General features: G+C 44.8%; 1 protein-coding gene across 14 annotated transcripts in view; it reads right to left on the bottom strand.

Moving 5' to 3' along the window:
• The window catches only part of ZC3H4 (zinc finger CCCH-type containing 4), a 51,040-nt gene that overhangs the window by 30,701 nt on the left and 3,171 nt on the right, over nt 1-17,168 (bottom strand). For 9 of the 14 annotated variants that reach the window (XR_008911618.1, XM_056796255.1, XM_056796250.1 and 6 more), the window contains exons 2-10: nt 6,099-6,318; nt 4,470-4,580; nt 3,151-3,373; nt 2,432-2,583; nt 1,585-1,702; nt 1,325-1,467; nt 904-1,017; nt 551-662; nt 121-230 (exon numbers count right to left, since the gene is read on the bottom strand). Coding sequence is in view for 13 of the 14 variants with exons in the window: in XM_056796255.1 (XP_056652233.1) it covers nt 121-230; nt 551-662; nt 904-1,017; nt 1,325-1,467; nt 1,585-1,702; nt 2,432-2,583; nt 3,151-3,373; nt 4,470-4,580; nt 6,099-6,318 (1,303 nt within the window). In the remaining variant the exon portion in view is untranslated. Of the gene's footprint in view, nt 1-120; nt 231-550; nt 663-903; nt 1,018-1,324; nt 1,468-1,584; nt 1,703-2,431; nt 2,584-3,150; nt 3,374-4,469; nt 4,581-6,098; nt 6,319-11,111; nt 16,521-17,168 lie in introns of those variants that run through there. The other 5 variants (XM_056796256.1, XM_056796252.1, XM_056796263.1 and 2 more) reach the window with 2 other exon arrangements.

Raw genomic sequence — 17,168 nt, 5'->3', positions numbered from 1 at the left:
CCACTCCCCATCCCCCAGGCTTGTCGAGTCTCCCAGCCTCTAATTCCAACCACTTCGAGGCCCAACAGTCCCCCCGGTTTCTTGGCTCGCCAGCCTCCCGAGTCTGCCCTCCCCGTTTACCTTGTCCAAGAGCTCCCTTGTCTCTTCGGTGAGGGGGTCATGGGAGAACATGCAGTCGTCACCATTGATACAGTTCCCAGTTGTGTGGAAGAGCTTACAGGGGAAATCACGTTCGCAGAGGTCAAGGCCAACATTGTCTGATGTCAGGGATGGGGGAAGGGCTGGCCTGGAGGCCACACTTCTCAGAGAATGCAGCGGGTCCCCCACACGGCCCACCTAGGCCTGGTCCCCGGCAAACCTGAGGGGCCTCCTCCGCCCAGCTGCTGGCAGTGCAGAGACCAGGCGGCAGAGCTCCCTCTGAGGAGGCCCCAACAATCCCCCCAAAAGAAGGATCACACAGTGGCATCTCGGGGGACCTCCGAGATCTCGGGAGAGCCAGAACGCGGGGCGAGAAGACTGTCCCTCCACCCAACCAAAGGTCAAAGGATATCATGCATGTACGGGCAGTTCTCTGCTCTGGCACAGAAGCCTGTGATATAGAACTTGCACAGCTCACGCTTCTTGGGCAGCTCGATATCGTGGCTAAAATTGCAATGCTCCCCCTGCAAAAGGACACAGGATGACAGCGCCACCCACGAGGACAGAGGGGGCCATCCCAGGCCCTCCCCCGCCCCAGGGGAGGGGACCCCTGGCCTCGGCAGAGCCTGAGAGCTTCCTCACCGACCAACACCAGGGCATGAGGGAAAGCACTTCATTAGGAAGTCTGTGCTTGGCTCTGCAAGGGATCACCAATCTGCCCGTGGCCCTTTGTGCCCAGCCCCTGCCAGAAGGGCCCTCACTTACCCACGTGCATCGGCCTTCCACAAAGTACTTGCAGATGACCTTTCCCTTCTTGTCCGACTGCTGGTGGGGCTTGTCATGGTCATTCCTCCGGTAGCTGCCGCCACCGCCTCCATCCTGTTGGAGGCACAAGAAGGTCAGCAGCCCGCATGTGGACACCCCGAGTGGCGCAGAGGTCAGGGCCCAGGAGGGCAGGCTCCAGCTCTAGCCCCAGATGGCCTTCAGGTTTCCTCCTGATCCCCCAAGCACTAGGGTAACTGACTCCTTGGGAGAACCCCTCCAAGTAAAGGAAGTTCATCAGGGAGCACCGTGGCCCTCTTCAGCCTTAGCAGCTGTCCCCTGAGGTCTAAGGGCAGCAAGTGGCACTAGCGGGGAGGCACCTGACTCTTCTCCCCCAGGCCAGCCCAAGGGACATCCAACTCACTCCCATGTCCTCATCGTAGAAATCTTCGTCATCGTTCATCCCTCCACCCTTGTTCATCCCGCCTCTGCTCCCGCCTCGTCCTCGCCCTCGCCCCATGCCTTTGCCTCTGCCTCTCGAACCTCGGCCTCGGCCTCGACTTAGACCTTTGGAGAGAAGAACAGACCGGTTAGGTGCTCCTTCCTGCCCACAGTGGCCATTGCCAGGTAGATGACCAGGCCCAGCCCCAACCCAAGCTTCGTGAGTCTGGCCAAGTCCGTTACCTCTTGGGAACCACTGCGTACCTCGCCCTCGGCCATCCTTGGGCCGGCGGTACTGATTCAGCTCTTTGGAGAACTCATCATATTCCTCCTCGCCCATCAGCTCTTCGTTCTCTCCAAACTACAATTCAGAAAGACAAGATGTTCACAGAACGGCAGGCCAGGGACAAATGGACCATCAGTCTCCCTCTGCTCACAACCAGCAAGTCCCCCCACCTCCCACACACAATTACAATTCTTTTTTTAAAATTCAGAATAACAAATAGGACACCTAATTACATCTGGTTCCTTTTTCTCTACACAAACCACAGACTGAATGTATTTCCACACTCCAATTCCTTTTTAAACAATGTGTAACTGATGGCAAAGAAAATCGTTTTAGAGCAAATGTGATATAGAAAACTTGTAGTTTTATGTGCTCTTTATGCCCTCTATACTAGAATCACAGTCCTGCAGAGGGTTTGAAATGGAAGGGTACCCAGAGACCACCAACTCCAACTCCCTCATGCTCCAGAAAAGGAAACCAAATCTGCACATATGGAATTATACGGGCTTATTTCATAGTATCTGGGGAACAACTATATTATAGACCCTAAAGGCACACTGCCCCCCCCCCCCCCCACCCGCCTTGTCTCCATCAAGCCCTGGTTTCCTTTCCTTCAAAGATCTATGTGGGTTTGGGTTAATCTTGAAATTTCATTTAAGAGAAGATTCCTCAGACACCTCTGAGCCAAGTATCTGGTTCCCACCCCCAGAACTCCGAATCATTCTTAGGGGAATGCCACAAGGGTTCTTACTAAAGTCATAACAGACACAAAATCAGAAATGACTGAGAGAAAGCAGCTCGTACTTCCATTTCTTCTTCATAGAAGTCTTCTTCCTCTTCTGGGTGATCTCCCATGGAACCTCGGCCCCTTCCCCGATTTCCTCGACCCATTCCTCTACCTCTTGGTCCCCCACGTCCTCCTCGGCCTCTGTAGCCTCTCCCTCGGACCCTGGCTCCTAAAAGATGATTAATAATGTGGTGAGAACAGAATTCGAATCCGGGATAGTCAAAGGAAGAAACCAATAAGAGAGATTAGGGCTGTGGAACACCACACACACTGTCAAACTTAGCTAATGTGTTGGCTAGTTTTTCTAAACTGCTTTTTTCTCCCCTTTTTAATTCTTTGCTACAAAATATGGCTCAATGTGTAGGGATGTGGGGGGAGCTGGGCAATATGCAAAGAAGATAAGTCCCTGCAAGCATCTCTGCCCCCTCTAGGGGGCCACTCTCTGGAGCCAAAGGAGAAAGCTTGGTCAAGTGGGGTCCTGGATCATTGCCAAATCACCTTTCAGCAGCTTCTTGGGAGTAAGAGGAGTAACTAGTAGGTAATCACCACCAGCCCTGCATGCTGCCTGCCTCCTTCTGCCACCTCTCCCTGATGAAGTGGCTCAAGTGGTGGACAAGCCACCACAGAAAGGTTGCTGATCTCCAGTCTGCATTGCCTAGCAGAGAAGCTTCTTTATGCTTAATGGACAAGGAGGGATTTTTACATAGAGAAAGTCCTGCATCCTGGAACTGCTTACCTCGTCCTCGGCTGCTGCCTTCCTTAGCTCGTCGATACTGGTTCAACTCTTTGGTGAAGTCATCATACTCTTCCTTTCCAAGGTCCTCCTCTTCCTCCCCTTCATACTCTCCATACTGCTCATTCTCATAGTCATCATACATGCTATAATTCTTGCTCTCCATTTTTGAGTAGCCCTTCTTTGACAAAGGGGCATTATGAGATGAAGGATACTGCTGGTGAGACTACAGGACCCAAGAAAACAAAGGAAAATGGAGTTGGACCAGACTGGCTGCAAACAAAAACGTCTTCATTTCCTTTAAACATCACCTAGTCCAAGTTTCTCATCTGTTGCTGGTAAAGCTGAGGCCCAGCAGAAGGAAGGAACCAAGTCAAGGGGTCACCTAGTGCACTATGAACAGAGCCAGGCCTAGAACGCAGGCCTTCCAACTCAATAAACTGACATCTTAAACTGGCGTGTGAAAAGAGAGCAAAGGAATCCATCTCCTTTTCTCAGTGCAAGTGTGGCACTTCATATGCCATCTAACAAAGACTTCGTGAAGCAAGAAGGACAAATATCCTTATGCCCATTTTACAGACACTGAAATAACAACTGACTTTTAGAGCATTACAGACACGTTATGTCATTTCTCAAATATCATCATTTCAGTTTTACAAAGGAGGAAACTGAAGCTCATAGAGATGAAGAGGCTTGCTCATACCCAGACAGCTCATATCAGTAAGCAAGAGGTATACCCAAGTCTTCTTAACTTTAAATTAAATGAGATATATTGTATAGAAAAGGCTTTGCATACTTTAAGTGATCTGGATAGGGTTCATTATTTTTGGTTTTTTACTATTTTTTTAACCCCTCACCTTCCATCTTAGAATCAATACTAAGCATCAGTTCCAAGGGAGAAGAATGGTAAGGGCTAGGCAATGGGAGTTAAGTGACTTACCCAGGGTCACACAGACAGGAGGTGTCTGAGGCCAGATTGGAACACAGGACCTCCCATCTCTAGGCCTGACTCTCAATTCACTGAGCCACCCAGCTGTCCCCTAGTTCATTGTTTTTATCATCCTTCCTATCCTCATCATGTCACATTAGGCCTGGAAGCATAGGCTCCAAGTGGGGAACAAAGGGACCTGCCTGGCCTTAGAGCACATAGCTAGTCTGGGTCAGAGCTAGGATTTTAATTCAGATTACAAATTGAGGGCTCTTTCCACTACACCAAGCCAAACATCTTCTGACCTGTTTCCAGAATACTAGAACAGGGAGACACCTACTTATTTTCAGAAAGATAATGCAGTACACTTTAATGACTTTGTCACTATACTCACAGATGAATACGGAGGGCTGTAATCTCGGTATTTTCGGTGGCTTTTCTCACTGGGGCTGAAATCAGAGTCATCACTGAAATCGGAGAAATCATCACTTGAAGATGCATGTCGCTAGGATAAAAGGGAAGTGTATTTACTGATTTTGTTTCAGAAGAAAGCACTTGTGACCTTACAGGTTAGCTCAGAAAAATGGAATTCTCTGTGTCCACTCCAAAATGTCCACCTCCAGTATCTACAGCACCTGCACCCCTCCTAGGATGAGCCTCTACACCTTCTCTGGTCTCTCAAGGGAAGCTCTTCATTCATCTCGGTGCCTGTCATCTTGGCTCTCCCTACAGCCAGTGCAAAGGCAAACACTGAATATGTGTTTATTGTCTGCAAAGAGAACTCTCCTGGACAGTGGAGGATCGAAGGCCTGGTCACTGTCCTCTGGGGCCTATACCCAGGTAAGGGAACAAGCCCGAACTGTAACAGACACCATCACCAGAGTTCCAAGGCAAAGGCCTGTCTTTGTGGTATTTGAGCTAAGCAAAAGGTTCTTTCTAAGATAGCAAAGGGAGATAAAGAGGTTATTTCAAGCCTAGTCATGGGGTAAACAAAAAACCCAGAACCACAGTGATGGGCAAAGCACAAAATGTCCAAAAGAATAAATGGCACCAAGAGCCTTGAATACGGAACAGAAGAACCTGAATTTGAATCAGTCACAGTAGCCGCTGAAGGTGAATGACTGAGCCATCTCTGTGTGTAAGAAATATTCTGCCTTGAGAATGAAAGATGGATTAGTTTGGAGTGAGAAGAGAGACAAGAAAACCTACCAGGAGGCACTGCGACAATACAAAGATCCTGTCCTAGGAGCAGAAAGAAGGGGATATGTGCAAGACATGGGAGTCTCAAGGCAGAATCTGCTGCTTTGACACTGAAGGTGAGAGAGTGACACAGATACTCAAGATGTCTCCCGTCATCTTTCTAATACCTTGACTAGTACAAGGTAGACAATAAATGTTTGTTGGCCAACTGATTGCATCACGCCGACGTCCACGTGTCCCCACTGAAACTCACACTGCTTCCTTCGGATGGCTTCAAGGGGACTAACAGTCAGCTGCCAGAAGGCCACCTTTGTCTCCCATTAACTTCCTAATACTCCCCCCTCTGGGTTCTTTGGGTTCCAGCCACACTAGACCACTTGCTTTTAGCTCAACAATCCCTACTCTTTCCAACCTGGATCCTGTCACTAATTTCTGGTCTCCTGAAATCGTACCTCCTCTAGACTCAGTTCTAAGGTACTAGATGTGTCACCCCAACCGACCCCATCAAAGACAGAAAGAATGTCTTTCCCTTCTTTGGAATGCCAGAGGACTCTGTCCCTCTCATCAACTTCAATTCTAATCCTGGTCTGATTCTCCCTAGGATTCTTGCAGGTTGGGATTATGAGTTCCTTATTTCTGGAAGCGTTCTTCGGGGTTAAGCACAGTACTGTGCCCTCAACTATTAGGTGCTCAATAAAAGTCTATCTGTTCATTTTAAGCTAACCTGAACAAAAGAGGAAAAACCTCAGCCACAAAAGTGGAAGTTCTTTGAAGCAATAGGCCCAAACCCGCACCCTCCTCCCATGCACCCCCCAGAACCTACTTTGTGCTTGGATTTCCGTTTTTTCTTGGATCGCCTCTTTTCTTTTTCCCGTTCCTTCTTTCTTTTCCGTTTCATTCTCCGGTGAGCCTTCTCATCGTCCGAATCACTATGATGCTTCTCTCCCTTTTCTCTTCGGCTCCTTTCTTGCCCAGCTGAGATATCCTGGGTCTCTTCAGCCCCATCATCCTCAAGTTCTCCTTCTTCCAACTCTCCATCTTCCCTGTAAATTAAAAAAAAAAAACAACTTGAGAATGTGTTTTTAAAGTAACTTTGTTAGGCCAGGCTTTATTCTGGTTCTGCCCTTTAAAACATAACAGGGAACAAATGAGTCCCTTTATATTTGAAGATACAGGATCTATATCTCTCTCTACAGACAGACAGATATAGATACACACACAGATCTAGACAGTGAATCAGAAAGAGACAGGAATGATAGAGATGAGGTCTGGACATCCCTCAGAGGACATTTGGTCCTAGAGTCCTTGCTCTCCCTCACCAACCCTAAAAATATCAATTTGTGCCTTTTGGCACTGCCATCCTGAACAGAAGTAGCAATAGTAAAGTCTACTGACTACCCATAATAATTACCATAATCCTAGAGAATTTCTCAAGTTCACCCAGGACTGGGACAAAGAATGCAGATAGAAAATAGAGGAAAAGATACAGTGGTGAGGTGCCATAAAATGTCTAGTTCTAAGGAAAGATAGAAATCTGGAGGTCTGGGGCAACTCCTGTGTCCCTGGCCAAATATCCATGTCCAATATGCCAGTCTTAAGTTTCTGGGATGACATTAGAATGTGACAGGCTGAAAAATGAGTTAAAATGAAAACTACACAATGCCCCACTCCAGGCCCCTCCCCATCTTCTGGCTGCCAACCCAGTGGATAGAGCACTAGGTGTGGAATCAGGAAGATGAGTTCAAATCCAGCCACAAATACTTCTAAGCTGCGTGACCTTGGCCAAGTCATTCATTTTTCCTCTGCCCTTCTCAGTTTCCTGAAATAATAACAGCACCTACCTTACAGGGTTGTTATGAGAATCAAAAAGGAAAATCTTTGTAAAGTGCTTACACAATGCCTGGCACACAGTAGACTCTCTCGGAATGCTTCCTCCTTTCCTCTCTTCACCTACCCTTGCCTGCATCATCCCTTCCCTTGACCCTCTGAGCTCCTCTCTACTCTCCAAAGAATGAATATTTCTATTTCTGTGCCTCACACTCATTCACTTACTCTGAAAATCTAAACTGTTCTCCAACAAAAGTACCTCGAGGAGGGATGAAGGAATCAAGGAGGAAAGGACCTCAGGGAATACTTATCTTTACCCATAGACAACACTCTTACAAACTCAGGAGCTGAAAAAAAAAGGAGAGGGAAGTTTCAAAATTCCTTCCCTAGAGTCCCCAGGAACATTTGCTTCCAACCACAGGAATTTCATCCATTTCAACTGATCAGTAAGCTTCCCAAAAGGAAAGGAAACCAAGTTCCAAGAGCTAGCAGAAAAAAAAATATGATTCCATCTCAAAGATCTTATTAGTAGCTTAACATCCAAAAAAAATCTCTACAACTCGGTTTTCCCATCTCTACAATGGGGGCAGTATGTCGAAAAAACGTGAGAATAAGCAAGAGGAAATATATATGGTCTCCATGAAAAACATCTGTCACTAAGAATACTCCCACCACCACCTTCCCATCTGGAATCCTTTTTCTAGGTGTCCACTGTCACTTCTCAAAGTATAAAGCTGCCTAGATAAAACTGGAATTTCTGCTTACCCTTATTCCCATACCAAAAAGCATCAGGGAACCCATCAAAAAAGGTTCAAGCTAGGAGAGCAAACCACACCAGGCAGAGTTCGGCTCACTGTCTTCCCAAACAAATGAATCCACTCTGATTTCTAATCAAAAGACTTGGGCAGTATAGACTCACAGGGAAGACACAGACGCGGATATAGTTCTGCCAGATAGAACTTTAGACACCTGAGTGGAACCCCACTATGCTCCAGCAAATGCCAGGCTATGGTGAGAACTCTTCCCACTAGGTCCCCTGTAAAAAGGAAGCTCATTTTCCTCTTGGTACTTTCCCCCAGACCCCCGTGTTAGTCAACATGCTTAGTTAGTGTACTGATCCATTTTAAGGCCACTCTCTGAGCCCTGTGCTCCACAGAGAGACCTAAATGGAAAACCTAATTGAATCCATCTAAGAATAGCAAACCCCTCTGGGACAAACATAAACCTCTCCACCAGGGACAGGCATCGGTGGCTGCTCCTCTCACATAAATGACTCGCAGCAGCAGCCTCTGCTCAAGCATTGAGTTCACCAAAGAGAGCCATAACTCTGTAGGTGGGAGACACTGATGAGTTATTAAAAGGACTCACCTAGCAGGTGAGGCATTCTCATCACTGAACCTTAGTATAAAGACCTAAAGAAAGGAAAATTAACTGGAATTCTTAAGTTTTATAAGGGGGCTTTTTGGTCACTATAAGAAAAAAGCAAATGACAAGGAAAAAGAAAATGCAGAACACCAACACCGACATTGTCACGCTGGAAGGCTCCTTCTTAAAGGTGCAAGAGGAGTTGGCAATGACATTTTTGAGGGTAAACAGACTCGGAGAGGAAGGGGCTTTCCTAGGGTCAGGCAGTAAATCCAAAATAGAGCAGCCTAGAATTCCATTTCCCTGACTCGGGCTTTTACCATTGACCCTATTTTCTCAAGTATAAATTCAGTAAAATGTCCTACACCTGCTCCATGTACTCTATAAATGAGAAGGAATGTTCAGAGGAAGACTGAGAGCTGAAGCGCTTCCAATCATCACAGGCAGATTTTCCTTCACACCTGCTCATGGCCTCTATTCCAGAAGGAAGGGAATAGCCTGACACACTTTATATTTTGCACCGAAGGTCTGGGTTATCCTGGATGACCCTTCAGACTCTGAAAATGCTGCCAGTTCCTGGAGCATTTGTGTTCAGTGAGGTTGTACTTTGTACCCTGGGTAATAAAGCCCCAGGACATTCATTAACCTGAAGTGGAACTCGGGGGGAAAAAGAGCAGGTTCAGAAAAATCAGATGTAAATTCATGGATGATTGACCGACCCATAATGGTTTATTAGGGAAGCCGGGGTGGTGGCGCATCCCTAACCTTCTGTGATTGAACTCACAGAACACAGCCCCACTCCCTCGCCAACTCTCATTTCATGGACTTATTAGGAGAACACTGGGTTTGATGGGCCGTGGGTCTGAACCTGCAGAGCAATTCTAATAACCTCATGTTCTTCAATCTCCCCTCTTCGGATCATCTCACAACTGGCTGTCGTTCAATGGTGAAAGACATACTAAATGTAAAGTGTCAAGAGAAGCAGGGATTGCTAAAGTAAATTAATTTGGATCCTAGCCATTTTCTAAGATTGAACACAACTGATACCAAAAACAATGGGGGCACCCCAAAATAAAAATAAATGGGACAGAATTACTTGAATTCTGTCAGAATAAGGCAGAATACTTGGAGAGAAAATTCTCAATAAGACTCAAAATAATCTCACAAGAAATGCCCTAAATTTTACTTAGACCTTTTTTTAGGGGCTAATTTACTATCAATAGTGATTTGACAAGGCATCCTTCCATTTCTAAAACTTTCACTGAAAATATAATGGGGAAATCACTCAGTAATTTCAGCAGGTCAAACTTAACAAAAACCAGAAGACGTTGTGTTTGCATATTGTAGTTAGACATATTCAGACCAGGTCACCAAGGGGAACAAGGGTTCAAAAAGGTCCAAATCAAACAGCCAATTCTACCCCCTTCCTAACTCCTATCCAATGGGGAATGAAAGGATAAGGGAAGAGGAAGAGAACAAGCATTTATTAAATACCTACTATTTGCCAGGTACTGTGCTGAGTACTTTACAATACATCTCCTTAGGGAAACACAGAAGCAGGCTCTTAAAGCCACAGTGACCTTTGATGATGATGACCAATCTAATCCCTCATTTTAGATATCAGGAAGCAAGAGGCCCACAGCTGGGAAGGGGCTTGTCAAGATCACCCAGCTAATTAGTCCCTGCAGGGTTCATAGGTCCTACAAGATCATCTTGTCCAAGCCCTTCCTTTTAACAGTCAGCTGCAAGGTGAGGCCCACAGTGATAAAGGGACTGGATCATAAGGATGCTAATACTGAAAGGCAGAGCTGGGATGCAAATCTGGATCTCCAAATCCAGGGTTCTAAGCCAGGTTCGAGCCCAGGTCTTCCTTCCTTCCTTTCACTACAGGGTTCTTTCCATTACACCACACTTCACCCCTCCCCAAAGCGCCCTACTACTCAGAGAATTAAGGGAGCTGTCTTAGAAGCAGCAAGTCCATTCTACAGAATTAACCAAGGGCCAAATGGACACAATACATGAGCAGGACCACTGCTTCCTGAGCTCTGCAGACAGTAAGGACTCAAGAAACACTTCGTAACAAATACCACACTCTATACCTAACTGAGTTCCAACACCTGTCCTCCTTGTTCAAGAACAAACAACAGTTATAGGAGAAAACGCCTTTAGCGTATTGCTACCTATCAGAAGTACTAGCCAGGTAGCCTAAGCAAGCCTACTTTGATAACCCTAAAATGGAAGTTTCCCTTATCAGAACTCATTTTTCTAGGAGGAACGATGCAGTAAAAGCCTTTGCAGTGGTAATGATGAAATTAAAGACATTTCAACATCCTGTCTCAAGAGCTCTCCTAACGAAATCAATAAGTTGGTATTTCTCCTGTTCCTGAGAAGGGACAGGGAACTGGGAAGGGGGGAGAGAGGGGTGAGTGGTAAAATGGTTAAGAGACAAGCAGTCCAGCATCTTGAAAAAAGCAGAAAAGGAATAACCAATCTCTGAAGTAGAGATGATAGACCCTGCTTGCAAAATGAAGTTAAGAAACATGCAAAAAAAAAAAAAGAACCTATGAAACCAAGGAGGGCACAGATGATTGAAGAGCTACCAGGGAAAAGAAATATGAACATTCATGGCAATGGTGGGGGTTACCTGTAGAGCATGGGAGCCACTGACAGAAGGCAGCTGGCTAGCCAAGGCTATGGTCATTGGCAGCCCAAACCCTAAATTTACTGAGTGCCCAGGGAGGCTTTTTCAGTGTTCAGTAACTCAGGATATTCAGAATATATCCTAAGGGTTGAAAATGGCCCCAAATGGAACGAGCCCTCGAAAATTAAAAACAGGCTAGTTTTCACAAACGTTTAGCAATTGACCAATAGACCTAACTAGGTTCCTCTGGAATCCTAAACTCTGACATTGCAGGAAAAATTTTACTAGGAATTAGTGGGACTAGATAAAGCTTTTCTTTTAGAAAATAATTTGAGGGCTCTGCCAGGTTCCTAAGAAAGGTCTCCGCGGCATTCCCAGGGTCTAAGTGGTAAAGTCACGTCACCACCATGATAAACCTGGTTCAAGGATTTTCAGGACCAGAAACTTGAAATAAACCTTTGGGCTTTCACATGTTTTGCTGTGTCCTTGCTACCTAGGTTCATTAATCAAGAGAAAAAGAGTGATAGTCTAGCCTCCCTTTCACAATTCTCAAGTGTGGTCACAGCCCAGTATCTATGACATCATCCCATGATTTCCATGGCAATGTGCTAACACTAGATACCTTTGAAAGTTGGAGGGAGACTGTCACACCAAGCAGAAACTGAGTTCGGAAAAAAAAGCAATTCTCAACTAGCATCATCTATTCCCATTTGCTTTGCTTTGAATTCAGTAAACCTCCGATGTACTAAACATCTCCAGGGAATTAAACAATGTACCAATCTCCAGGGAGCCCACAAGAGCATCTGGATACAAGTAAAGCCACCCCAGGGAGCAGCTCTGCCTCCACCTACACAAGCCACTTAACCTTTGTAGCCATCAATTTCCTCACCTGTAAAATAGGATCAGTTACAACCTACCTTCACCACTCATAAAAAGGATATTGTATGGACCAAGTGGGCTAATAAAACATTCTGAAAAGTAAAAAAGCACAACGCAAACGTAAAGGAATGATAACAGCAGAGGATATCACAGTCCCTCACCCTAAATTCATGTTGTCTATCCCAACTAAGGCAATAAGACATCAATCATGAGTTAAAGAATAAACTTCGCATTCCCTGTCGCCCACTCCCAAGCAGGGGGCTTTGGGCAGAGCAGGCAGATAAATGCTTAACAGCCAGGGCATCAGGTAACACACCAGGGACCCAGGAAATCAGAAATAGCCTATAAAAAGTGCTAGAATTGGCATTTACCCTTCTAATTTTTAAAAGAGGGTATCAACACGCTATTCGATTTTAAAGATCTAATTTCCAAGGGTCCTAGGGTTATAAAATCACCAAGGATATTTAATTCCAAGATGATCTGCTTCGGTTTATAGATGGGAGGAGAAGCAGAGACAGGCTATTTAGGTGATTTGTCTAGGGATACTCAGGAAAGAAAGAGAATCTGGGCTTCAAGTCTCCGTCCAAGGTGAAGATCTTCACACCTGCCTATTACGCCCTAAGCAGCTTAGACTAGGTACAGGTGTGGCTCCAAAGATGAAGTCCTCTTAGGCAGAGTATTTGCATCTGGCTAGAGCAGAGTAAAGTAAGACTTACCTTGGGGACAGCAACAGGAACTGACTTAAGAGAACTTAAAGGGCTTTTTCCCACCACCAAGACTCCCTGGACTAACCATTTAAAAAGGTTATTTGAGTGACAGTAAAATGTAGCTTCGGGTAAACTTTTCCAAGGCAATATTAAACTTACCTAAAAAATGTTACCAACCATAACAAGTTCACCAACTTAAGAGTTTCCTATCAGGCAAACCTCTCAAATGGACGTTCACAGAAAACTCTGAATTCCCTAACCTTTCTGACAACCAAGGCCTCAGGATGGCTCTAATCAAGGCCAATAAAGCTGGTTTCAGCTCCAGGAAGCCCAATTTCCAAATACTTGGGGGAAAGGCACCAATAATTCAGTTTTCAAACCAAAGAAGACCCCACCTCACAATACCTGGCACACAACAGGCACCCCCTAAATGTTGGTTGCTCAATGGCTTCACTCTTACAGGAAAATCCGTTTCATTAATTCACATAATTTTTGAGTTGAATAGACCGTGGCAATCCTCTGCTCCAACCCTAATTGTGCAGATGGACAGACTAAGGCTCAGTCAAGTGGCCTGTCCCAGACTGTAGGACAAGGTAGAGCTGAGTCTAGAACTCCTCCCAGTGACACATGCTAACATATTTCTAAATTCACTAAAGATCTCCAGTCTCCATATTCTTGTCACTGCCATCTAAGTGGGACTGGAGACTCACACCAATAGGCAACTGGAACTCATTAATACTCTGCTGGTGTTCTTCAGAGGCTCTATTCCTTCATTCATTCAACAAATATTTACCTCCTACATACAAGGCTGCCAAGTAATAGAGCTTAAAATGAACTGCAACAGCCCACAAAATGAACCCCTGGCTCGTGCCATCCTGTAACTTCAGGCAAGCAGCCACTGGCATGGGACACATAATTCAGTTTAGAAGAAAATGGACTGGAACGCTCCCGATGACTTGACTAACTCTGGGGAATAGGCCAGTCTCTTGCTCTTGACTGAATGCCAAGGGCTTCATGACCATATACAGGTCCCTTATCTGCTAATGAATAACCCAAATTCCCTTTGGCTTGGAGATATTAAAGCCAGAGAGAATCTAATAATACAAACTCCATGGAACTTGCTAGCCAAGCAGTGAGCTCTATCCTTCAGCTAGACAAGAGTCTCAATGACGATCCACACCATTACCCAGAGGTTACGGTTCAACTCTAACCCATCCAAGAATATAACTTTTCCGTGAACCCAACCACTGGGCCCTTGGTGCCACTGAGTCTCAAAGACTAAATTTTGGCCCGGGTGGTTGAATGATCCGAACCACATGGCACATACGCTACAGTTCCCAAACATGGTGGGATTCTGATCCGACACTAGATGGCTGCTCTAGACTCAGCTTGGTCAATGCTGAACTAGCTGCAGACTAAGGCCTCTAGGTGCACTTAATTCCAGGTCTATAGATACAAGACACACATCTAAGAAGAACATCATTTACTCATATGACCACCATTGAATACTGCAAAACTTAAGACTTGGCTGTGAAGTAGTTTTCCTCATTGACGCTAGAAGTTGTTTAGAGGCAGACAAGAAGAAAAAGGGAAAATATGGTCTGATGAAGATTTTCCCTCCTTTAAAAGCCAAATGGCATGAGGATGCCTGCAGCCTCCCCAGCCTTCTCTTCTCAAAACGTAGGGACAAGCCTGGATGCAGGAACAACAGAGCCGTGGCACCAAAAAAATCTTCTAACCCACTAATAATAGGTAATAGGTAAGAAGAAGAAATTGAGGATAAGAGGGTAAATCACAACACTAGTAAGCCCCAAGTCACTGGACCAGGTTAATGGAAGAAACAGCGTCAGAGCCAAGCACTCCAGACTTCCACGTGGTCTGCCAAAGTATGAATTTGCACCAATGACCAACTTTCCACCTCTTTCCCCAGCCAGCCATTGAGGATTTAGCAGTCTCAACCACTGACACAGCTTAAGATAGTAGTATCAAGTCCAAAAAGAAAAAAAGTCAAATATTCCTCAAAAGTCTTCAATCCCAACAATTCAATTCATGCAGATCACAATTTAAACTGACTAGAGCCTTTGGAAAGCTAAACAAGGTCGCTTCTCTGCAAATACCTCTGCTAACTGGTCCCCACAAACATACCAGACCCTAAGAATGCAGAGTGAAGAGTAATGTTTGGCCTTGGGTCACTTAGTCCCCAATTTCTGCCCCCTATAAATGAATGCTCCACGATAAGGGCTGGCACTGTTTCTGCCTTCCAAAAGAAAACAGTCCAAATGTCCAAATGCAAGTCAGAGGACCATTCATTGTTGTCTGAAAATGGTTTGCATCCACCAATCCTTAACTGTAATATACAACATTAAGTTGATTCATCCACACCAATCTAACAATTATTCCACAGAAGAAAAAGCCACAGCAAGGTAATACTCCGATGAGAAAACAAAGACCAGCCACAATCCGTATTACGAGAATCATTCCAGTACTGTATGAAGTCAAACACAACGTCCAACTAGATGCCTATACAAGCAGGATACAACCCTGCCACCAGCCTTATGGGGATCCCTATGCCAGTCATCTATCTAGATAAAAATGGGCCCATTCACCTCATTTCTCCACCTATCACCTATACAGTATAGACCATAGATCATCAAATCCTGAGAGTTCAAGGGTTACCCTTTTGACCAGCATTACTCTGGCTGAATGACTATGTCCCACCTGCCTGCCCAGCTCTCTGGCAGTGAAGATGTAGGCGGCCTACAGACATTTTCAGTTGAATCGACTTTTTGCAAACCTGCAAGAATAGGTTTAAATTCACCAACAGCTGGAGCTAGAAGGGCTGCCTAGTCTCAGTCTCTCATTTTCCAAATAAATAAGGCCACTAAACAGCCCCTTCTAGAAGTCTCAACCAAGTATGGCACTTTCTTCCGCCTTCACTTCCAAATATCTTAGCTGATCTGCCGCTGAGTTCCCCACAGCATACTTGGTCATTCTATTATTCTTATGGACTCCGCATTATTCTGTTGTGCCACTCAACTTAACAAAGCCTGAGATGAAAAGGCCTTTGGAGATCTAGTCCAATAGCCTCATTTTCCAGAGCAAACTAGGACTCCAAGGGGGGGATGGGTCAGACCCCTGGTCACACAAAATCCCATTACAAAGAACTGCAAGGTCCTATACATTCTTAAGGCATTGGAATTTTACCCCATAAGCTACAGCTTCAAACGAGATCGCTGAAATCTTTTGGTTAGATACATATTCAGGTCATAGTATTGTTTTCCTGGGATTTGGCTTGTGCTCTGCTATGAAAAATATCATCTAAACCTCATTTCTGTTTCAATGGTTCCAACCCCTGCATAAGAACACAAAAGCATTACTTGTTTCAAAGAATGGCACCCCCAAAGTAACTATTTTTCCTACATTGAAGGAGAAAAAAATTAAGGGGAGCAAGAACCACGCCGCTTTGCCTGAAAATAAATTAACACGGCACAAGAGAGAACTTTACCAACAAATCTAGGAACCTTCACTCATGCTTATAATCAATTGTTTATTTCTAACCTTGCAAACAAGTTAACAGACAAACCCTACGTCTCAGGAGCAAGACAAGAACATACTCCTTTGGGAAGAACATTTCTAGCCAGAGGGGAAAAAAAGAGGCAGAAAGGGAAGAGAGCATCTCCAAACAGCTGCTTCTATGGAATCCTGGGGGTTTTGAGGAATATAAAATATAAAACTACTCAGATCCACCCACTGTTTGTGAGACTGAGGTCAGGATATGCATTTCAAACACACCCTATTTGGGAAAGTAAACTGATTTTTAGAAGACCTTGGCTTCTGCATGTCTAACATTTTTCTCTTGGAAGGTTTTTGTTAATGTGTAATAAGTCCTAATAGTTTTTACTTGGACTGGGGGGAGGGGGGGGGACTGTGACACTTGGAGAAACTAATTTTAACTGGTTACATACAGAAATTACTTCTTCAGAAGGCAGTCTATGAAACAGAATTCTGCTACCCCTTTAAATGCGTTATTTACTAGATGTGCTGACAAGGATTCTCTAAATATCTCTTTTCTTCTTTGCAACATCCAGGAATTTGGTTTTGAACTATACTGAGTACATCAGTTATTTCTTTTTTAAAAAGTGATACTGTAGCAAAGAATAATTTAACAAAAGTACAAACCGGACGTGTAAGGCTAGGGCTTTTTTTTTCCTTTCTTTTTTCCTTGACCACATTAAATTTCATTTTCCTTTTAAACTGAAAAGGATACACTTTGGTACTAATCTGTATTAGTAGTGGGAAATCAGGGAGGAAGAAAGGCCCAAAAATGTACCCTGTATTTGAAGACTCAAATGACAAGAGAAACAGTTTCAACTATTTTTAAAAACTGTTTCACTTTGGAATATGCATTGTTCAATATACTCGATCTAAAAAGCAAAAAACTAAAAGAAAATGAGCATCCTTTTCCACTGACCCA

The sequence above is a fragment of the Monodelphis domestica genome, chromosome 4 (genome assembly GCF_027887165.1).
Source record: "Monodelphis domestica isolate mMonDom1 chromosome 4, mMonDom1.pri, whole genome shotgun sequence".
NCBI lineage: Eukaryota > Metazoa > Chordata > Mammalia > Didelphimorphia > Didelphidae > Monodelphis > Monodelphis domestica.
Note: the sequence above shows the minus strand (reverse complement) of the source record. Positions and strands in the feature narration are given on the sequence as shown.